A 23,971-nucleotide genomic window follows, 5' to 3' on the forward strand; every position below is an offset into this window, starting at 1 on the left:
CTAGGGGGCTTAATCCTGTGTCGTCTCCCTGGGAACGGATCCTTGGACGCTTCCACCTGGTTCCTGCCTGGTTTCTTCTGGGCTTCACCCCATGAGCTTTTCCCCTTTGATGATTGTGCTTGTGTCCTTCTGCTGTAATAAATCCCAGCCATAATGATGACTTGCAGTCCTGTGAGTCTTCCTAGTAAATTACTGAACCCGACAGTTGTCTTGGGACCCCTGCACAGCCTCTAACTTAAAACTGCAAACTTTGTTATGCAGACTTCAAGGAGGTTGGCAGCTAAGCAAGTCCTACTAGGCCCATAGGCAATTTCCAAGTATACTTGGTGTAATAGAACTTGGGGCAGGGGTAGGGGATGGACATGGGGCAGACATCTGGTTGCTTGTTGAAAAAGACAGTCCCTGCAGTTTATGTATTCTGGGGAAGTTTTTTAAGGCAAATAATGGTCTTCTGATTTTCACTCCAGTTATCGGTGTTCCAAGTGTGTGATGATAATTGTATGTGCACACACTCACGAAGATTCCGTCTTTCAGTTTGTGTGTGGTTGGGTGCCCAGCACTGAAGTCAAGAATCTGTGGTTGTAGGTTTCTTGATTAGTTTTCCGGTGGAGGAAGTGACTGCTTTCCAGGTAAAGCCCGATTGCAGGACATCTGTTGTGAAAGTCCTGACCATGTACGTGATATTTCTTCCAGAGACGTGTTACATCAGAACTTTGAGAGCTACAAGCCTGAGGTCCAAGAGCTGATCTGTGTAGCTGATCGTCTGGGATCACTGATGCAATATGAGACGCCTGGTTTCCTGCCAAACAAGAGAATACACAGAGGTATTCTGAAACCGTCTGAAAATGGAAACACTTCTGACATTGTCAAAGCATGTTGTGCTTTAAAAAAAGAAAAAATAATCATTTGGGCTGACTCAGAATCTCTATTTGATCAGGATAAGAATGTGGAGATTCAGTCCCAGTGAATTCTGAAAGGAGACAGCTGCCAGCATGGCTTTTGTGCTGTTGCTGTGGTGTAGACGGAGAAGCTGGGTCTCAGATCTGATGGTCCGTCCATGCACGCCGTCTGCTTAGTGTGGGAGCAAGGGAGAATTTAAACCTCCGGTTGCATCCGTAGGAAGCAGAGCTGGGAGGAGACAACTTTGGGGGCACCCCTAGTTTCCCCTGATAGATTTTAGTTCTGTTGGGACCATCAGGGCTGTAATGTATCTCTGGGCTTGTTAAACTGCCAATACTCGTGATTCTTTCTTTCTACGATGACCCTGGAGCTAATCCCCAAGACTCTGTAAAGTGGGTGGAAATCAGTTCCTCTGATGTGTACCTTCACACGCTTGCTTTCTCAACATTTTCTTCTTTTAGCCATGGGTTTGGCAGCATTGGAGGTCATGCAAGCTGTCCAGCGTACGTGGACCAACTCGAAAGTTCGCATGAATGGGAAGACACGGCTGATGCAGTGGAGAGACATGTTTGACATCGCCGTGAAGTGGAGACGGTGACTGATCTTTAAATGAAAATACACTCAAAAAGTGTTATCCTTGGGAAAGGGTAGAAGCCTCCTCCTGTCAACGGGTGTTTCTGAGTAGTGTAGTTGGGGTACATGAGTTTCCAGTGTGTGGCGCAGAGATCCGACGAGTCTGTTTTGCTACACTGGGTCACGTGAGGGTCTCCACCATCTGTCCCCACACAACACTGTTACAGGATCACTGACGGGTCGTCCTGCCGCGCCTCTCATCCCCATGGCTTGTTTCCATAACTGGGGGCCTGTACCTCACACTTAGCTAACAGGTTTGGAATCCTGTTTTGTTTACTACCAGTAAGCCTTGTAAGTTTCATTTTCCTCTCTCAAGTTTGTCCAAAATTGTTGGCATCCTCATTCTTTGAAATATACTCAACTAGTGTTTATGAACTATAGGGACTGAGTGCTGTCGGGTTTCCAAGCATATATATATTTTTTTAATTTGACAGAGATCACAAGTAGGTGGGGGGGGGGAGCAGGCTCCCCGCTGAGCAGAGAGCCCAATGTGGGGCTCGATCCCAGGACCCTGAGATCATGACCTCAGCCGAAGGCAAAGGCTTAACCCACTGAGCCACCCAGGTGTGCCCCCACCAAGCATATTTTTAAGTGAAGTGTTTTAGAAAAAGCTGTCTCTTGGAGAGAGTATATCGTGGTCTGTTGTACTTTCGAATGAACTTCAGTGTCCCAGTCCCTCCATAGTTGAAGTATGTGCCTGCCTTACCACCTACAGTTTAGTGGGGGAAACCACTGATACTCATTTATATGAGAAAAACACTGCCCTCCTGGTAAACCTGTACTGACCTCCTTGGTCCACTTGGAACACCTGTTTGGAATCTGCAGGTTGGGGTTTCATACTTTGAGATGTAACGTGCCGAGCAGCTGCTTTCTCCCACTGTGCAAAGACCTCTCCTGTTCTACTGTGAATGCTTTTGAGCATTTGTATGTTTTATAAGGTCTTCGTCTTTTTTTTTAAATATTTTATTTATTTATTTGTCAGAGAGAGAGCGCACACGCAAGTACACAGAAGCAGGCAGAGAGGCAGGCAGAGGTGGAGAGAGAAGCAGGTTCCCTGCTGAGCAAGGCCCTGGACGCGGGACTCCACCCTAGGACCCTGGGATCATGACCTGAGCCAAAGGCAGAAGCTTGACTGACTGAGCCACCCAGGCCTCCCAAAGTCTTCGTCTTTAACAAGCTCTGTTTTACAGGATTGCTGACCCAGACCAGCCCGTGCTGTGGTTGGACCAGATGCCAGCGCGAAGTCTTAGCAGAGGTTTTAACAACCACATCAATTTAATCAGGTACGAACCTTCTGTGCGTCTTTCCTGTTTTCACAGGACTTTATTTTCAAGAGGTCATGGAGACCGTGAGCAACCCTTTTGCTCCTTCCCTGGTGACTTTTTGACTTTTTGACAGGGGCATCCACAAATTAGCTCTGCGCCTGCAGGGTCCCGCCTGCATTCATTTCAGCTAATCCAGCTGTGGGGGAAAATGCGGAACATCCCATGCTCCTTACCCTGGCTCTTCTCTTCGATGCACAGCTCTGTTGAAGGGAAGACGGCCTGATTTTTGCTTGGGATGTCCTTCTCAAAGGGTCCTAAAACATCACAGCAAGTAATTAGGTGGAGAACATGACATTTCCCATGATATCCTGGTGATGTTACGTGGCTCAAAGAATTCTCGAGCAAGAATTGTAGTGGGGGACGGGCTCCCCTGTCCCATCACCAAAACCCCAACAAGCAGAGGGGTTGGCTCAGTAACACTTCGGTAGCTAAGCCTTCCTGAAACGGCGAACCACGTTAACAGGAGAGACCCTGTCTTGTCCAGAGGCTCTGCAAATTCGGGACATGGGTACTTAGTGACCTTCCTGTGCTTAGCTGCCCTCGAAGGAGGTGACAGACAGATATTAAAGACCACCAGCTTCAAGGGGAGCCGTGAACTTACGTTTAGATAAAATTCGCAAATGTGGTCATCGTGTCACGTCTAAAAGGCTTCTACCTCCTTCCAGAAGCCTGATCAACGAGATGTCATTCCATACAACTCTGATGTTTAAGTTTAATGGAAATGTCGTTCGTACATTTTTCTTTTACTTCCTAGAACAATAATTTCTTTTCCTCTTGTGGCTGGTGTATCGCTGTTTCTTATGGAATAATTTGTGACGTGGGGATAGGCCACCGTCCGTGTGTTGTGCTACGTGCTAATGATGTAGCTTAGTGAGGACAGACTGATGAACTACAACATGGTGTGTTAAGAGTGATGGTGGTCGTGTGTACAGGACGCGGGGGACACAGAAGAGGGGTGTCCAGTCCAGCCTTCAGGTGATGCTTGAGCTGTTTGGGAGGGTGGGAAGCAGAAAAGTGGGTGAGGCATGGCCACACAAGTGAGTCAGGCATGGTCAGGAGAGGATGACTCCTTCATTAGGACTGGGGATTAGCTTACAGTTAAGGGAGTAGCATCAGGAATTGAGGCTTAAAAGACAGGCAGAAATAAAAATACAAAACCTTTTTTCCCAAATATAAATAACTTTATATGCCAATTAGTGTTCCCCCCACCCCCACCAAGGATGATGGAGAACTGTTCAGAGATCGTAAGCAGAGAAGTGGCAGAGCAGATTGGCACATTCAGATGGTCGCTTGGGCTGTAGGTGCCAGGATAGGGGAGAGAAGGCGGTGACCCAGGAGGGAAGGGAGGTGGTTGGAAAGTTGTGTAATAAATCAGGTGAGTGAGTACCAGGTCCGGATAGCTGTGTGGAGGTGAGTGGGAGGGGACGAGATGGACATAAAGAATGTAGACTCAGGAGCACAGGTGGCAGGTTGGAAATTGGGGAGAGTGGGGGGAGCCGTGGGAGGCAGCCCCCTCTCTGGCTCGGGTGCGTGGTCCTTCTAGTAGGCCAGGTGACACTAGGACAAAAAGTTGGTGGCCATGTGTGGGGCTGGGGCTGGGGGCAGTGCAGGGTACGGGAGTGACTTCCTGCTCACAATTATGAACTTGACGTTTGAGACGCCTATAGGGAATGCATAAGGGTGCAGCTGGGTGGGTTCCGTTAGACACATGTATGCCAGAGGGACGTGTGCATCAGCGTGTGGGCTTTACAGGAAGTTCTGGGAGTTTTAAAACTAGAAGGTGGGGATAGAAGTGTGAGCAAAATTATATTTAGAGCGGGCAGAGGAGATGAAGGCTGCATGTGAGCTGGACTGCAAGAAGGAGTGGGAACGGGTAATGCTACGGGGAGAACCAAGGGAGAGGAGAAAAAGGAAAGGGCTTCCGAACAGGAAATTGGCATGCAAGTACTTGGGGTTTTTTTTTCTCATTTTGGCATCTGCGGGGCTGAGTTTGGTGCCTTTCCTACCAGAAGAAGCTGCAGGAGCTCACGGGCAGTCTTGCTAAGACAGTTCTTTGCTGTTTCTGTTCACGGGCTACAAATAAGCGAAGTTCCCAAAGTTTTGCTGCGTTATTGGCTTGGCCGTCTCACTGTTTTCTTGAATTAACCTGTCAATCGGGTGCTGTTTCAGATACGTCACTTTGTAAAAAGAGCCTTAATTTTTTTTTTTTTTTCCTTACAGGGGTCAGGTGATTAACATGAGATACCTGGAGTATTTTGAGAAGATTCTTCATTTCATTAAAGATAGGATTCTTGTTTACCACGGGTAACCCTTTGGTTTTCTTTCCCATGCTAATTGCTAGCTGTGGTCTATTTTGCTTTAGTTATATTTGTGAAATTTGGACACTAAGCCTACTGACAGACTAAACAAAGTGTATCAGCTGTTTACATGGTGTTTGAAATCAGAGAGTCTCTCCATAATGACCTAGCATCCTTCTTTGAACAGCTTCTCAGAATCCACAGGGTGTTTCTAATCTTACAGTATTGTGACTTTTCTCATCTCTTTCCTCCAGAGAGTAGGACATTTCTTTGAGTTTCTTTTTTAGGGACTTCAGCCGTCACATTCATTCTCCCTCCCATGAAAGGCCATATGGCATAGATACAATACTGAACAAAACACTGGGGAAAAAGAATTCTAAATGGAAAGTTCTTACCCAGTACATGTAAAATTGGTATGAAAACCTAGCAGGATACTTCCATTTGAGCGACTTCAGCAAGGAAAAAAAAAATTCACTTCTAATTTCAGAGGTGGCACAGGAGAATCAAGGTTTCATGGCCAAACCAAGATCCATACGTGTTACACAAACACTGGCTGAGAGTCTGTTCTGCCTTTCCCTGTTTCACTTTCTGGAAGGGCTGCTATTTTCTTAACTATCATCTGCAGCCCCAAATTCAAGAGGATTAAATCACCCCATTATTTAGAAACTTCTGTTCTGGCCCAACGTTTTGAATATTGAGCTATTCACAATTGGGGATGATTTATTTAAATTAAAGGTAATAGCAATTAATGTGATTATTACATTTCTGTATTAATTTTAGTTGCCATCTCCCTCTCTCTCTGTCTCTTGCTCTTTCTCTTTTTAAGAGCTAATAATCCTAAAGGATTGTTGGAAGTTAGAGAAGCTTTGGAAAAAGTACACAAAGTAGAAGACCTCCTTCCGATTATGAAGGTAAGTTTATTATCAAAATCCCAGGAGGTGTTTTTAGAAAAAAACCAAATAAACTAGAGCACTTTTTAAAAAGAATTCATAACTTTAAATGCATGTTTATTAATATTGTGCTATAAGCATTTTAAAATTTATAAAGCATTCTACCTGAAAACACTAATGGAAACACACTCTGAATAAGAACCAAAATAAGACACAGGCATCAGTCTCATATGAAGCAAATCTGTGAGGAAGCAGTTGATACAGGGAACAGAAGGAAACTTAAAATTCTCTGCGATTGAATTCTGCTCCTGGCCACTGTGGAGTACCTGGTACTTGACTGCCTTTTCAACACCACAGCAATTCTAAAACAGGACAAAATACAAGGCAACTATTTTCAGGCACCAGCAATTATAAGACTGTGCTTTTCGAGAAGAGGGAAACACCTGAGGTGAGCCTCATGTTCACCCCAGCTTTCTACCCGGGATTATTTACTAAACCACTGTGTGTGTAGAGCATAAGCAGAGTCTGGAGGCCTTACTGAGCTAAGGAGGCAGAGATTGGAGCTGGGATCTGCTCAAGTGTCTGGAGTTTACAAGGCGGAGTCCAGAAGAGGAGGGAGCTGCTCAAGGTGAGGATTTCCTGGAGGTCAGTGTGAGAGTCCTTGACATCCTGGGCTAAGAGCTCAACTGTGGGCGTGCAGTGAGGCCAAGAGGCTCTGCAGGGTGTGGCTGCTGTGGGGGTGAGAGCTGGACAGAGATATCGGCGGTTAGACACCGCTGACAGACATTGGAGTTGTGGCCTTGCCAGGATGGAGGGCTGTGAGCACCTCGGCTATCTCATTACAACCCCAGAAAGGATACACTGTAGGTGTAAGACCCCCCTAGAATGAGGTTTACATCCTAGGACAAAGGGCAGTTTCTAAATAGATCATCCTCAAAGAGAAAAAAAAGTCTGAAAGGATTAAATGGATCTGCTAGTGATTTGACTGCCTCCTCAAACAAAACGCACACCCTTTAAAGGAGGAAACACAATCTAGACTTAATTATTAGACAAATGAAGAAGCAGGAGAGTGTGACCCATAACCAAGAAAAACAAAACCATTTGACAGGAACAGACCCCCAGATGATCCAGAAGTGGGAATTGGTTCACAGTCTTCGCTTCATAAATGTATTCGAGGACTTAAAGGAAAACATGAACACAATGCTGAAGAATTGCAGCGAGGAAACAGAAACTATGAGAAGACCGAAAGAAAATTGGAGGACCTGAAAGATTCAGATGGGTAACCAGCTCACAAGACGTGTTGTCTGTATAATCCAGCACTCGGTTCACTTAGCAGGATGCTGGACAGAGAACAAGGCTTTGTGGCATCCTCAGTCTCATCATGAGGCCCAGCAGGGACCCAGATGTGGGTCCTGCCACCTTTCTCTATAGGGTGAGTGAAGTCAAGGTTGGTGCCCACCCTCACAGAGAAGCCACTGCTTGGGTTTTGCATATGGCCCAAGGTTGGTGTGCGGGTTCCCCACTTTCCTTGTTCTGAGGCCATCTTTCCGATCAGAACGTTTTACAAGGGGCCCCCATTGTTTCTCAGGGGAGGCCAGTGATGGAACACTACTGAATAACAAAACAGAGAAAGGGCACTGCTACACCCACAGCAGCTGGGCTTAACCTCAGAAAAAACATGATGTTGAGCAAAGGAGGCCACATACAGAAGAGTCTGATTCCATTTCTAAGAAGTTTGATCTGCAGGGAGAGTTATCAGAACAATGGAGGCTTAGGAGAAGTGGGATTGACCTTAATGTGGTAGGAGGAAGCTTTCCAGAATGATGGCAATACACTGTATCTTGATGGAATAGTGGGTACATGGGCAAATGGGTGTATACGGTTGTCAGAATGCATCAGATTATACATGTGAAGTTTATTGGCTATAAATTTTACTTCAATAGAAAGTACATAAATTAATTTCCTGAGAGATTTGAGCCAGCATCATGTGATAGATAGATAGGAGCAATAGAAAAAAATAGAATTCTCATAAATCAAAAAATAACTTCAGTTAGGCTAGTACATTAAAGAAAACTGAATATCATATGTATATGAGTGAGAAGATCAAACCAATAAAGTCTCCCAGAATATAGTATGTAAAAGACAAAGAAATACAAACTATGAGAGACGATGAACATAGAAGATGAAGAATGGACCTGATAGAAAATCTGAAAGGAGAGAAGAAAGATAAAGAAGGAGAGTGATTAGTCAACAAAACAATAGAAGGGAAAACTTGAGAGATGAAAAGATCGGTTGAAGGCCCCCTGGGTATTCAACATGATGTTCAACGTTGACTTCTAGACATATTCTGATAAAATTTGGGGACTTCAAGGTGAAAGAGAGTTCCTCAAAAAAATTAGAGACTTATCATATGATCCAACAACTCCACCTCTAGGTGTATGCTCAAAAGAAGCAACTTGAACAATACTTGTACACCTGTGTTCACGGCAGCATTGTTCATGGTCCCAAGGGGTGGAGGCAGCTCAGGTGTCCACCGATGGATGAATGGATGAGTCATATGTGGTCTAGCCATACAATGGAATATTATTCAGCCTTGAGAAGGATGGAAATTGTGACCCTGGCTACAACATGGATGAAGCCTGAGGACATAATGCTATGTAAAATTAGCCAGTCACGAAAAGGATGAATGCCCTATGATTCCAGTCATATGAGGTGTCGAGAGGAGTCAGATTCATAGAGACAGAAGGAAGAATGGTGGCTGCCAGGCTGGGGGAGGGAGAATGGGGAGTCAGTGTTTAATGGGGACAGAGTTTGTATTTGGCAAGTTCTGTGGATGGATGGTTGCAAACAGTGGGAATGTACTTAATGCTATCAAACTCTACATTCACAAATGGTTGAAGTGGCAGATTTATATGATGTATATTTTATCACACACAAAAATTAAAAAGAACATCTTGAAGCTTCCAGAAAAAAACAAATACCAAGGAAGGAGAATTCCATAGATGCCCAACTTCCCTCCAGCAATAGCAGATTCTAGAAGACAACTAAGGGAAATTTATTTGCACCCACTCTTCCAGTGTTCAGGTGTGAAGGTCAAATGAAAACTGTTTCAAACAGTCATTTAGGAATTTCATCAAGCCTAGATCTTCTTTGTCAAAATGATTGAAGGACCTGTGTACTCTCACAAAAGAAGCCCAAGAAAGAAGAAAACATGAGAGACAAGAAATCATGGTGAACAAATAAGCCACTGGCATGAATTGTTAATGCCTGATGTTAAAAAATACATGTCTGAAATTAAAGTACCAGCTAATGTCAACCTTAGAGTCTGAAGAAAGCAGAGAGGAAGTAAAACTGTTACTAAGGTATTTGTTTTTTTCAGTGAGAATATAATCACTGGCTGACCCATGATATTGACAGGAAAATACAGGTTTAAATATCTATATTAAAAATTTAAAGGCAACACTGAAAGGACAGTGGTGGGATGTATAATCCTCTGCACACCTAGAAGGGGGGCGCCTGGGTGGCTCAGTGGGTTAAAGCCTCTGCCTTTGGCTCAGGTCATGATCTCAGGGTCTTGGAGTGGAGCCCCACATCAGTCTCTCTGCTCAGTGGGGAGCCTGGTTCCCTCTCTCTCTGCCTGCCTCTCTGCCTACTCGTGATCTCTCTCTGTATCAAATAAATAAATAAAATCTAAAAAAAAAACCTAGAAGGTAGGGAAACGGCATAAAGACAACAAAGTCAGTTTCGCTCAGAGCTTACGAAAAGAGAATGGGAAAAAAGGAGGGTGGGTAGGAAATGGTATAATGGCAATGAGAAGTCAGCATGGCTTTATGATCGATCCCCAGGGGAGAGATGGAGGATCTCAGACTGGTGTTTTAAAGCCCAGCTACGTGGGGTTTACAGCAGACACGCTTAACAAGAGAACATTTAAAAAGTAGAAGGGAAAAAAGTACACCAGGCAAAGGAAGTGCGGGTGTGGCGATGTTTGTATCAGAAACAGTGTAGTTCAAGGTGGAGACCTCAAGGTACAGAAGTTTTGTTGTTTAAAAGTCTAATCCTTTAAGAAGTTATAATTTTAGGAACCTCTTCTCTGCCTGGGAGTAGAACTATCCAAACATTTGCCATCAGCAGGGGGATTTTCTTTTTTCCAACTCATGCTTTGAACTTTAATGTAAAAGTTGTATCTGTTCTTGCAGCTCTGGTAGAGAGGTTTGATTCCATCAAACGACATTTAAGACACGGGTAGGACCAGAGCTTGTCCATTTCTGAGGAATAACCAGGAAGCATCACATCGTGAACAAAGCAGCGAGCTAGGATTCTGCACGCCAGGGCCCCCTCTGCCACACTGGGCTTGGCTGAGCCTTTTCCACTGTCTAGACCCCAGACTCTATCTGCCAGGAGCAATGATTCTGGCCGGACCTCACCTCAGGGGGCTATAGCGAGTGGCTGATGAACTAAGGTGGCTGATGAACTAAGGTAACCTTCTCAGAGCCACTCTGGTGTTGACTCAGTAACCATGTTCCATGACCCCTTTCCTGCACTCAGGTGAAACTCACAGAGAATAATATATCACACCTTCTCAAAAAACTCTTCCAAACGTCACCATCTTGCCACAAAGGAGGTCTGGCAGGTAGATCACCTGTAATAGACCAGCGTGTGTGTCGTTCAGGATGTCAGCATTCAGGCTGGCCTTCACAAGAAGCCGTAAGGAAGGAGCTGGTCGTTTACACCTGTTTACATTTGAACCTGACAACGGCAGACGCGGCCCTGTATCTGTATGTCACTTGCTGACTTAAGAATCATGAGCTATAGTGTTAGTGGCCCCGGGGTTTTCTGAAACAGTAACCTTCCCAACAATGCCTGACACCCTCCTCCCTCAGTTGGACGTTCAATTTAATATTCATAGAAAATTCAGTGCATATTATAACTGTATAGCTCCAAGCCCCATGTTGGGGTAGAGATTACTTAAATAGAAAACTTTAAAAAAAAACCAAAACCATGTAAGATATTTAGTGTCTAAGTGTGAAATGGAGTTTGGTTCCAGGTGCTGGTGATTATTAAGTTATAAACAGGTTGTTCATGGACGTGAAAGCCCAGCAGGGCATTCACAGTCAGTCACGTGTCACATGTGAGTGTCTAGTGTTCTCCACCCCACCTGCTAAGTTCCAGTGATAGCCTTCCGTGCCACCCCGTCCCCGTAGCCACCAAGCTCTCCCATAAATTCCCCAGATGCCCCCCAGAGGGCAGGACCGCTCCACAGAGGACCACTGGGACAAACCTACAGAAAGAAAACTAGCATGTGTCTCAGTTTTTAATGTCCTTCTTTCTTGATGGTATTTTAAGCATTATATTTACTCTACTAGGTAAAGTCAGCAGAGGCCAAGTCAGCTGAGGGGGATTTTGACCTTTTTTTGTGTGTCTTCATTTAAAAAGAAAAGCCTAGTGGGCTCCCAGCCTGCGGTGGCTCAGTGCACTTGCGAGGCCAGGCATCGCCCCCCTAGGGCCAGCTTCCCGGTGCAAAGTCACTGTGTGTCCAGCCGTGGTGTGCAGGTGACCGTTCCCAGGCTGCACCGGACACCTGGCTTTCACCCAGAGTGTGGGCATACTCATATTTTTAAAGGCACACACACAAGTATATAAAGACCTTTCATTCTAAAGTGTTCGGTGCAGTATCATGTGATGACAGCTCCCACTGAAATGTTCTTTCGGTGAAAAACCACGTTAAAATACAGCTGACCCTTGAGCAACATGGGTTTGCATTGCATGGGTCTGCTTATATGTGGGTTCTTTTCAATAAATACAGTACAGTCCTGGAGGTGCATCTTCCTCATGATTTCTTAGTAACCTTTTCTTCTCTCTGGCTTTACTTAAAGTATACCGTATAAGATACTTACAACAGACAAAATAAATATTAACCTTTTATGTTATCAGTAAGGCTTCTAGTCAGCAATAGACTATTAGCAGTTAAGTTTTGGGGGAGTCAAGCTATGCATGGCTTTTTTTACTGCAGGGGGGTTCAGCTACCCCTCAAGTGGGTCAAGGTCAACCATATACCTCAGCTCCCCTTGAGTCAGCTTATGGGCAAATAATGTGGCTGAAGGTCATGAAAGCCTGGGTTCATGTTTCCACGCTGCCACTCCCCGCTCGGTTCAGACGGGACCTCCCCTCCCAGCTGGTCTCCTGCTCTGTAACATGGAGACCATGCCCTGTCTTACTGGTATGGTGTGAGCATCAGATGAGAATTGGCATAGAGAGCTCACACGTGTTCCTCTAGAAACCCCTTCCCCGTGGAAGAAGTTGCTGTCCCAGCTCCTGACGGTGGCTCTGGTCACCTGTGCCTCATGTCCATTGGTCCTTGGTCCTTTGGACTGTTTATGACACTCGCTGGGTCTTACTGCTTGTAGACAGCCTTTCCCCCAGTCGTGGCTTACGTGAAGCACAGCCTCCAATTATTTTATCCTTGGTTCTCTTATTCAAGTCTGTCCGTCCTCTAAAAAAGTCGGCAACATTAAACAATGTGGGAGGATTTTTTTTCTGGAGTAATGACAAAATCTATTTACTGGCATCTTGGCTTTGTCAAAAATATCTTTATTTATTTATTTCTTAAAGATTTTTATTTATTTATTTGCCAGAGAGAGCGCAGGAGCACAAACTAGGGGAGCAGAGGCAGAGGGAGAAGCAGGCTCCCCGCTGAGCAAGGAGCCGGGGACTTGACCCCAGGACCCTGGGATCATGAACTGAGTGAAACAGATGCTTAACCGACTGAGCCACCCACGCGCCCCTGTCAAAAAGTATTTTAAACAAAAAGCTGGCATCCGAAACTGCCTTCATACTTGTCACCCCTGAAGGGCATTCTTGGCTCCCTGTAATTCCTTTAACATACATTTCTGTGGTCCGCAGAGTTGGAGTGTGTGTGTGTGTGTGTGTGTGTGTGTGATTCTCCAGTTGACAATATAAGTCTGAGTACGTCTCAGAACAAATGAGACTGACTTGAAGGAACCACGAACGTGAGCACAAGGTGTTGGAGTTAGGGGATTTGGGGTGCAACCATTCTGCTAAGAATCCAAGTTGCCAATAAAGACCATGAGGAAAACCCAAAGGGCACTCTCAGAAGGGCCGGCACCCCGCTGACCGAGGGAGCGCGTGGCTGAGGCTCTGCCAGCCACTGGTGGGGGCCTGGAGTTCGTGTGGGGTCCTGGGGATGGGCAGAGGTGTCCCCGGTCACCGGACAGGTGTGCGTGCTCGTGGCCTCTGGAAGCAGGAACTTCTCTGACGCTTCTCCAAGATTTCGAAGGTGGAGTCACCGCTACAGATGACCTGGGGGTTTACAGTGAATTTCACACTAGTAATGTGATTTTTTTTTCCCTGAAAGCAGTTTAATACTAAAACGAAGGATGGGTTCACGGTGAACACAAAAGTTCCCAGCCTCAAAGAGCAAGGGAAGGAATACGATGGGTTCACAATCACCATTACAGGAGACAAGTATGTATGCTTCCTAAGTGGGAGTATAAGGGCGGGCTGGCGTCCGGTACTGCCCCGGGAGGTTGGACGCACCGGCTTCTGCTTTATCCTGAAATGAAAATTACCAAGGTCCAGCGTGTAGCTATAAACTACTTATTTTGTTAATGTGACTTGTAGGCTACTCTGCCAGCAGATACATTTTCTGACCTTGTTGGATCTAACGGCTTTCTAGATACCGGGTATCATATCGAATGTGGAAAGCATTCTTCCGGGTTCTTCACGTTCCTTGTGGGCAACACTTTGAGTAATAAAATGAAAAGAGATGAGGGGTTGGCAGACTGAAGGCCATTGTAAGAGTTTTTAAATACAGGTTTTAGTATAGTTTGAGAGCGGTGCAGTCTTACTACGGAAAACTTAGAATACACAGATAAACAGAGATAGAAAATAAAATCACTGAGTTGTTTTCTTTAAAAACAGATTATATGCCACATATTGTTTTATAATCTATTCCTCTTGTGTCTTACTTTATCATGAACATTTTCCTTTATTGTTGTAAGCATTTGTAATGCTTGCATAGTATTCCATTTTGTGGGTCTTATAGAATTTCTCCTATACATTTTTTGATATTGACCATTTTAGAGTCTTTCTCATTTTTCACTTTATAAATTAGCCCCGCCGTGCTCGCTTCGGCAGCACATATACTAAAATATAAATTAGCCCCGCAGCAACTTTTCATTAACTGATCTGATTTGTCTCTGAAGCCCAAGCTTCATCCAGGAGCCTCCATATCCCTTGAATCCAGGTGGGATGCTCGCCCCTCCCCCACAGCAGGCATCCCTCAGTTTGCTCGGCCTGCAAGGTTCCCGCACTGGGACCTCCAGCTTGATTTCTGCCAGCTCCATCGTATGGCTGTGACTTGCCTCGGCCTCCGGGGCTACATTTTTCTTACATGCTTCTACTCTCAAACCACAGGAGCCTCTCCGTCAAGTTCTTTGTCAGAACCTACCCAGGCCTCCATGAGTAAGCACCAGCTTAGTAACTTCCAGATTTTGTGACTTTTCCCAACCCTCTCCACCCCAGAAGGAATTCCAGGGCTTGCTAGTAATGTAAAAACGACTCCCCTGCCTTTCCACCCACTTATGAGATACAGATCTCATCAGATGGTATCTCCAGGCAAAAGGAACGGTGGTATGAAAGAGTACGTCAGGTTCCTTCCCTGTGAAACGTGGCTTCTCTCCCTGTTGTCTCACCGTATTTGTTACCTCCTGCCCTGGATCCTCTCGAGTAGTCTCTGGTGCCTCTGTCCCCGATCTCCTGGTGGCTTACAGTGCATTGTCAGTGTCCCTGAGGCCCCATTCCACAGGCTGTTAAACCACTCCCCACTCCACCCCCTCCCCATGCCCGTGGATACCAGGACCAGCTCCCTTGCCGGGCACTCAAGGCCTTTCATAATGTGGCCCTTGCAAAATTTCCTGCTTGCCTACGCTGTTTTCCTGCCAGAACTTGGCCTGCTAACTCGGCTGGACTGCTTGTTCCCTGAGGTCTCCTCCCACCTCCTGTTTCTGAGCCTCTCTTCCTCCATCCTGAATCTCACATTCAGGCCCCTTCCCCCTTCCCCTGTGAAGCATTTCCTGTTGTCTTAAATATCTTCCAAACTGGACCTGATCTGCTGCTTTTGAACCCTGATGTGCTGTGTGATCGCCTTGTGCGTGGTCTTCAAATAATTCATGGCCTCAGGTCTCCCTCCTTCCTCGGTAAACGTAGCAGCTCTGCCACATTCCTCTTTATAGGACCTAAGAGCCATTTATTTGTATAGTAATGTCTGTTGCATCGTATTTGTCTCCTCTGTAGAGCCTGGAGTGGAGCTAAGCATGCAGCAGAGGTTTTAAAAAAAAACACAGTAGAGTCCCTGAACTACTTCTGCACACAGTTCTGGCTCTGATCTTCAATTATAGCAGGGTGGCTGTCTGAGAAAGTCTTTACTCTGCATTCATTCTTGACCATGTGTAGTTATTTCCTTCTGTAGTAGCTTAAGCTCCTGTAGTATGTACGCATGTTTAGACCGAACAAAATACCGTGTTTTATGGAAAACTTGCCTACGTACGGGACACACCTCAGTGTGTGTGGTTAGAAAGGTGGGACACGTTCTCAGCTATGTTTTGTGCCACATCAGCCTACCAGTTCCTTCCTTCTTTTTACTCCCCGTGTTTGGCTTGTTGAATTGTATAATACGTGCCTTTGACACACGTTGTTGTATTTTTAGGGTTGGCAACATACTGTTTTCTGTGGAAACACAAACCACAGAAGAACGAACACAATTCTATCATGCTGAGATAGACGCACTTTATAAAGACCTCACAGCAAAAGGAAAAGTACTGATTCTTTCATCAGAATTTGGGGTAGGTTTTGTTTTTTTCCATTTTATCCCTGCTTCCTAGCATTCACCAGTAACCTTTGCAAAGCCTCTATCCGTCCGTGGGTAGTATGAATCTTACGCTTGAGATCGGCTTTCAGTGACTTCTTAACATTCTTGTAGAAACAATTCCCATATTTATTTATTTATTTTTAAAAGATTTTATTTCTTTGCAAGAGAGAGTGTATGCACAGAGGGAGAGTATAAGGGAGAGGCACACTCCCCGCTGAGCAGGGAGCCCGATGCAGGGCTCGATCTCAGGATCCTGAGATCAAGACCTAAGCCGAAACCAAGAGTTGGGTGCTTAGCTGACCAATCCACCCTGGTGCCTGAAAAGGTTTCAGTTTTAAAAACAGCTCGGAAGACATTGCCCTAAACCAAACCGCATATATGCCCTTTCCTTAGGGAAAAAATGGTAGCACAGAGTATAAAATATCCAAGAATATGAAAGGAGGTTCCCATAGGAGAAAAGTGAAATAGTCCTCTTCCCAAGATAAGTTTTTCTTATGTCTTGTCACCTTGTGAAAAACTAGTTTATAATCTAGCTTTTAAACTCATGAGCTCATGTCTTCTCTTTTTCCAGGAGGCCGATGCTGTTTGCAACTTAATCTTATCCTTAGTTTATTACTTTTATAACCTAATGCCACTCTCTCGAGGGTCCAGGTGAGTGATAGCCTATAATCTGAAAGTTTTTACACTGAAGAACACATTCTTTTTTGCTTGCAGTGCTGGTTGTGGCCATGGGTACAAAAGTACCCCAAGCAATCGTAAGAAATCCCCTTTGTTTTTTTTCAAAATCCACCCAGAAATTACGTCCTTGACCCACCACACCGTCAAAGGAATTATGAAACGTTTTACAGGCTGGGGTCCATTCATTCGACAGCTCAAGTGGCTTGAAGGCCTACTGTGTGCGTGCATCGCCCTCTCTGATCAGCCCAGACTGTCACCCTGCGCTCTTCTCCCCTGCCCCCGGTTCTTGTCCATCCTTCGACCTCCAGCCCCCACGCTTCATACAATCGAGTCAGCAGCCGCTCTGTACCGCCTGTGCTGCCGCGAGCCCCTTCCTGCTGCTACTGAAGCCATCAGGAGCTTCCCAGTGTCATCAACACCAGGGTTTCTGCCTGTTCTCTGTCAGCCAGTACGATGCACCATAGATCATGAAATTTGAATTTAAGATGTTGGAGCTAATGTTCTTGTCTTCAACGCTTGAAAAGTAAAACTCTCCTCAACGTGGTAGTAAATGTTGTTACAGTGAAAGGGCCTGGAAACCAGCGAGGCGCATAAATACTGCAGTATCCGCCTAACAGTTACTCGTGGGCGTGGAGTTTCTGATGTGCCCACGCCCTCCGCGCGCCCCCTTTGATCGAGCACTTAGGCAGGGGCCATGCGGATACCCAGCAGTTTCCTGTCGGTCCTCACAGCACCTTTGCTGGTTCCTGGTGACAGAGGAGGAAGGAGGTGAAAGGGAAGGAAGAGCAGCTCTCGTCCCGCACACTCTTTCCCTAAGAGCCTGCGGCTCTACCGTCCCTGGTCCCGTTGGTTCTGTCCTCTTGTGCTCAGAGCTACCGCCATAGTTTAGACCCGTGTCACCCCGTGCCTCTCTGACTTGTCTCCCTGCTTCTAGGCTTTTCTCCCTCCCCTCTCTGCCCCAGTTTTTTGTTTTTTGTTTTTAATTCCAGGATAATTAACATACAGTGTTATATCGGCTTCGGGTATACAGTGTACAGATTCAGGATCTTTGCCCCAGTTCTTCATACCTGGTGCCTCAGGTACAAGCTCAGGGACAGCGGGCACAGTGTGTGTCTGTGTCCTGTCCTGGTTTGTCTTGGGACTTCTCAAAGGCCTTCCCATTGTTCCTCCAGGACACCTCCCTGCATATCCTCACACCTTCGTGTCCACGTGGGCCCTGCCTCTGTGCCAGTCATTTCCCTTCCTTCCCTTCTAACCCCCTGGGCCCTACCTGGGCCCTGGAGACGTAGCTCTCGTGCCCTTGGCCTCCATGGGGTCTTCCCATGGGCGCCCCCCAGGCTTGACTCACTGCATGTGCAGGCTTTGTCGGCGGCGTGCCTGCTTCTGCCTCTGCGGCCAGCCTGCTCTCAGGTGAGCGCCTCCTGGTTATCTTTACACTGAGGGCCTTGCACGGGCACACGTGGCCGGTATGTAGTAGGTCTGTTGGAAGCAGGAATGAGTTTGTTATAGTCCAGGAGGGGAATTTATGTAACACCTCAGTCCTCAAACCAGTCTCTTGATGCTTCTGAGACTGCATTCTGCTTTTCTTCTCCGGGGACCGCAGTGTTTAATGCTTAAACAATAAGATTAATATGTTTGTATTACAAAGTATATCGTATACGTGCATTTTAAAAGCCAAGCCTTGTGAAGTTGCTAGAAATAGAAGCAGACCGATCTTCTAATTCATTATTTCATAAGAATAGAAAAGAAAGTATAAGAAAACCCCTAATTAAAAGAAACAACTTCTTTCCTCAAAAAAAGAATATTCTGGGTCACATTTACCCTTAAAATAATGAATCTAAATATTTTTGTTAGTAAATATTTTTAAGACATGAAAATATTTTTTAGTTTAATTTCTAAGGACTTCTTAAGTAAAATCTCATCTTTTATGATAGAAGATCCATAATGAGCTTTTCATATGACCCCTGCTCAGAAACCTGCTCAGAAACCAGGACTGACTGGTAATTATTCTTTATTTGCATAGTGTAATAGCGTACTCAGTGATCGTGGGAGCGCTGATGGCAAGTGGAAAAGAAGTAGCAGGAAAAATCCCCAAAGGGAAGGTACGTCAAAGCTGGAAGGCAGGTGGTTGGCTGTGTGTTCAAATCCCAGCCCTCGGATTTTTGTGCTAAGACCCAGAGGTGAAGCTGTTCTCAGAGTGAGCCTCTCTCCTCCAAATTAATCACATTCCTAAATTTCTTTCTTTTTCAGTTAGTTGACTTTGAAGCTATGACAGCCCCTGGTTCAGAGGCCTTTAGCAAAATAGCCAAAAGCTGGATGAACCTAAAAAGGTAATTACTTGGTGACGGTCAGTAAAGGGGGTGGGGGACATCCTATTGCTCTTGGAGCTCGCTGTGTGACTCTGGGAGTACGCTCCCTTTCCTGAGTTCTTACTTTGCAAGGAGTGCAATCCTTTTCCAAGGCTGAGGTGTTCTCCTGTCAATTAGAACCCCTGAAAGAGGGGCGCCTGGGTGGCTCAGTAGGTTGAGCCTCTGCCTTCGGCTCAGGTCATAATCCCAGAGTCCTGGGATCGAGCCCCGCATCAGGCTTTCTGCTCAGTGGGAAGCCTGCTTCTCCCTCTCTCTCTGCCTGCCTCTCTGCCTACTTGTGATCTCTGTCAAATAAATAAATAAAATCTTTAAAAAAAAAAGAAAAAAAAAGGAAAGAACCCCTGAAAGGGTGAGTCTACAGATAACAATAAACAAGTAAAAAGGTTTGTGAAAGGAAAGTGACACACGTCCTCTTTGTACAATCAGGCATTCCTCACTCTTGGCTAATCTACCCTTTATCCCAAACTCTTTGGTTCAGTACTCAGGGAGGAATTTGAAAACTGTGAGCTGGACCCATTTCGAACTTACTCTGAGTGGGAGCACATTTTTACCGCACGGTAGATTTTCAGAAAGTGGTACTTCATTGTAGTGTGGACAAGGAGTCCACGTGAGTCCACGTGAGTTCAAAATTTCATTTTGGGATGAAATTAAACCCATAGATGCTTTTCTTTCTTTTTTTTTTAAGATTTTATTTATTTGGCTGGGAGAGAGAGATGCTCAGATGCTTTAATAGTTAATAAAGAATAAGCACATGTCCCTGACCTTCTTCATTCTTGCTCCTCCGTGTTTTCTCCATGATAACCCCCTCCAACTTTGCCTTTCCCGTCTATAGGACACAGCAACTGCTCTAAAAATGGCCAGATAAATTTGTGCTCTGTCTAAAACAGAGAAATTAAGGTCTGTCGTGTACTCTTGTTCAGTGTGTAAGTGCACCACTAGCCTTGTAACGATCTCTTCTGACAGTCGCATCTCGTTCCAGTGTGTTCCCGTTTCGGGATTACTGGCTCACGTGTGTTTTAGGAATATGACCATAGCGTCAAACATCTTGCTTCTGTCACTTCCTTAGTTTTACAGTATGAACCTTCCAACAGTTCTTTAAGAATGAATAAAAGCCTGCCACCCGCTGTGCAGGTACATTTCACACCGCCCTCTGGCATGCATGATCTTGTTCTGGGCTCAGGGCCCCCCTGTGAGTTAAGAACACTGTGCTGGTGCTACTGATATGGACAGGGGGGCGGGGAAAGGGCTGTGGCCCATACGGAGCGAGGCGGGCCTGGACCCAGTGTCTCTGGTTCAAGTCCAGTGGCTCCCTGGCGGGACATGTGTGAACAATCACACGTACAGCAGTGCTGAATTTTCTTTTGCAAAATTCTGGCTGAACTGGCCAGCAGCCCATTATGGGAGCCTCCGGACAGAAGTCCCCGGCCCTATGGGCATCTGTTCTGTTCACAGCTCCTCCCTGCTTTTGTAGAATTGTCTGACAGCGTACACACGGGGTCATTGGAAAGAGAATATTAAAATAAGAATAATGCCTTTTTTGTGAAATCGTGTTAATCTTCATATTCCTTCTTTGTGTTTTTCTTTTCCAGTATTTCACCTTCTTATAAGACTCTCCCATCCGTGTCAGAGACGTTCCCAACATTAAGATCAATGATCGAGGTGCTAAACACAGACTCCTCTCCACGTTGTCTTAAGAAACTCTAGTTACGCTGTGGTATTTATACAAGTAAAGGGCCGGACCTCTTGCTTCTTAAGTTATTTTTTAAAACATGGAATTATAAAGAAACTAGGTCCTTTATTACTTTTGATACCAATTTTTGATAGGAATTGAATACTTGAAATCATTTTCTTTACTTTTGGAACCATAACAAAAATCATGGAAGAGGGTTTTTTTGGGAGGGGGCGAGAAAGCTCTATGTTGGGGCAGGAAAGTGTGTGCAGAGGCCAGTGGCCTTGTTGGTTTCCACTTACAAAGCCCTAAAACCCCTCTCTCACAGCAAGAAAGTTGACTTCAAAAACCAAAAAGTAATCATTAAAAGGAATGAAACCAACAACAAAACGGGAGTGTTTTCATTCCTTGAAAGATCGGGATATTTTTCAAAGGCCTTTTTGTGCACATTGGGATAAGGCGTCATGTCTTTCACTCACGTAACCTTCACGAGTGGGTTCTCCGCGTGTTTGACTGATGGAAGACCCGTGCGCCGTCACCGCACGCCGCAGAGCTCAGCCCTGGGAACGTTTATTTGAATGACAGTATTTGACAGTGACCCAAACACTGAATTATTGAACCATGTTTGTTTGGTTTTTTTCTCTGTGTTGGAAAAAATAAATGAGGGGTGATTGCTATAAATCACCAGTTTTTGACACTGGATTATGTACGTTTTTATTTTGTGACCTGGTTTCCCTTTCAGGTGTAAGAACCACCAGAACATGACTGATTTTTTTTTCCCCCGAGACACGGTAAATGACAGTGAGTAATGGGTTCGTTCAATCGTTGCCATTTCCAAATCACTTTCATATTTCTTTGGTTTTTGTTAAAGAGTTAAACTATTCGCTGCTTTCTGTTACTTCATTTTGCTCTTGAAATCTCACGTAAGAGTAGCAGGCCAGTGTCCCGGGGTGTCGGGGCTCGTGCCGAGCGTAGTCCCCTCTGGACGGGATCGGTTACCTGCTAGACTACGGCTGTTTGATCGCGACAACCTGCCCTTCGGACTTGTGCCCATCCGACTCCTGACACGGGCTCCACGTGTCAGGTGCACTGCACCCGATGACACATTTCACACCCCCAGGTCCGTTTTCCTCTGGAGCCCAGCCTTGTGCTCGCCGCAGACAAGCGTCCATTTTCATTTCGCAGAGGAGAGGGCTGAGACTCTGGGCGGGCACTGACGCTCCAGGCCCCGGGCTGCTGATGCCCTGGTACTGGTTCCAGCCGCACAGCCGGGCCTCTCTGTCCAGGCCTGCCCTGCCCCACTGTGGCCTCCAGGACCAAAGATTCCAATCGCAGGCTCTTCTCAAGACTCAGAGAACTCATGACAGGGCGCCTTCCTGTCTGTTCCGTCTCCTTGTGCTCTCAGCTTTGTGCTGTTTTGACCAAACTGATGTGGCTGAAGACTTTCGAAACCACCAAAAAGGGCTGTGCCCAGAGACGCTGTATAGGATGGCAAAGCAACATGGCAACTGCCATCCTTTTTTCTCTTTTTTTTCTTTCTTTCTTTTTTTTTTTTTTTTTTTAAGATTTATGTATTTTAGAGAGAGTGCCTAGTTGCATCAGTGCGGGGAGGGACAGAGGAGGCGTCTCCCAGCAGCTCCCCACTCAGTGCCAAGCCCCGTACCACACTTGCTCTCTCAACGACCCATGAAATCCTGACCTGCACCAAAACCAAGAGCTAGACGCTTAACCGACTGAGCCACCCAGGCGCCCCTTGACTTTTCTAAAATACGACAATAATGTCTAAACCCCAGAATTAGAACCTATTTTTCTTGAAACCATGTCCAAATTGCTACATTTCAATTTTTATTTAGATAGCCCAGTTTCTCCTCATTCAGATAAGGTGATCATCACATCATCTGATGTACTAACATGCCAAATTCTATGACTTCAAGATGTTTTGGGAGAACATTCCATCTTCTGCCCCAAGTCCCAAAATGCTCGGGCCAAGTTGGCGGTGGTCTGAACAAAATATTACACATAGTTCTGTTTGGTGACCAAGAAGGTACTAACCACTGGCACTCCCGTTCCCGTCTTTGAGGGCTCTTGTCACAGGAAGATCTGAAATGTGTTTTTATATCATGATATTTGAAGTTTCTCATCACCTCTTCAGTATTAAATTGAAAAATTGCACATAAAAACCAGTCACATTTCCATCATACAAGCTATTCTCTGTTTAAAGCTTTTTTTTTTTTTTTTTTAAGGTTTTTACTTATTATTTGACCAAGAAAGACACAGCGAGAGAGGAAACACAAGCAGGGGGAATGAGAGAGGCAGAAGCAGGCTCCCCGCTGAGCAGGGTGCCTGATGCAGGGCTTGATCCCAGGACACAGGGATCATGACCTGAGCCGAAGGCAGACGCTTAATTGACTGAGCCACCCAGGCGCCCCTGTTTAAAGCTTTTTTTTTTTTTTTTTTTAAAGATTTTATTTATTTATTTGACAGAGAGAGATCACAAGCAGGCAGAGAGGCAGGCAGAGAGAGAGAGAAGGAAGCAGGCTCCCTGCTGAGCAGAGAGCCCGATGCGGGACTCGATCCCAGGACCCTGAGATCATGACCTGAGCCGAAGGCAGCGGCTTAACCCACTGAGCCACCCAGGCGCCCTAAAGCTTTTTTTAAAAACATTAATTTATTTCTTAAAAATTAGAATTTAGTTTGCTTTTACCCTTAAAATTTCATATCAAAACTTTCTGGTCATTCTGAGGAAACAAGACCACCATGTTTCTTTTGTCTGTGTTTGGTTTTTGCCTTGTTAGCGACCCTTACCCGTTTGATTTTATGGTGTAGAGTTAAGGCCCTCCTAGTAGGTGGGTGACTTCCTCAGCCGCTTTCCCCCTCCGCCTCTGTGATGAAGAATCTAGAAACCCCACGTTAGGGCTGCCTCTCTGCCCCGGTCAGGTGCGAGCATGAGAGGCTGTGTTCCCAACGCAGGTCGGTTCAGTCGTGTGCGTGGGGGTTGGTTCTCTCATACTACAGCTATTACCAATACCGGGACTTCAGATAACTCATCTACCTCTTTGTTGGTCTCAAAATCCCTTTATCCACTGGAGAATTTGAAACATGTTAGAAGGGACCGTGGATTAGTCCAGAAATGTCACCCAGAATTCAACTCTTTTCCTCGAGGTCAACACTGTCCTTGCTAAAGGCAGCTCTAACGTCCCTCCTACAAAACTGCACCCCACTCTTCCTTGGCAGCATTGCTACCTCCCCAGATTGCACTCTTGCTGGATCACTTCTGTAGTCTCTGGCTTGTCTTCCTGCGGCTGCACTTCAATCCCTCCTGGC

General features: G+C 45.6%; 1 protein-coding gene across 5 annotated transcripts in view; it reads left to right on the forward strand.

Annotated features, from left to right (window-relative positions):
- Positions 1-21,347, forward strand: part of TTC13 (tetratricopeptide repeat domain 13) — a 74,748-nt gene extending 53,401 nt beyond the window's left edge. For 3 of the 5 annotated variants that reach the window (XM_044239377.1, XM_044239379.1, XM_044239381.1), the window contains 11 exons: positions 694-824; positions 1,362-1,494; positions 2,724-2,816; positions 5,079-5,162; positions 5,982-6,066; positions 13,418-13,527; positions 15,770-15,905; positions 16,503-16,582; positions 18,633-18,711; positions 18,860-18,939; positions 20,568-21,347. In XM_044239377.1, the coding sequence (XP_044095312.1) occupies positions 694-824; positions 1,362-1,494; positions 2,724-2,816; positions 5,079-5,162; positions 5,982-6,066; positions 13,418-13,527; positions 15,770-15,905; positions 16,503-16,582; positions 18,633-18,711; positions 18,860-18,939; positions 20,568-20,682 (1,126 nt within the window). In that variant the 3' untranslated portion in view covers positions 20,683-21,347. The remainder of the gene's footprint in view (positions 1-693; positions 825-1,361; positions 1,495-2,723; positions 2,817-5,078; positions 5,163-5,981; positions 6,067-13,417; positions 13,528-15,769; positions 15,906-16,502; positions 16,583-18,632; positions 18,712-18,859; positions 18,940-20,567) is intronic. The other 2 variants (XM_044239378.1, XM_044239380.1) reach the window with 1 other exon arrangement.
- The last annotated feature ends 2,624 nt before the right edge of the window (positions 21,348-23,971 follow it).

Source organism: Neovison vison, chromosome 2 (assembly GCF_020171115.1).
Source record: "Neovison vison isolate M4711 chromosome 2, ASM_NN_V1, whole genome shotgun sequence".
In the NCBI taxonomy this organism is placed as follows: Eukaryota; Metazoa; Chordata; class Mammalia; order Carnivora; family Mustelidae; genus Neogale; species Neogale vison.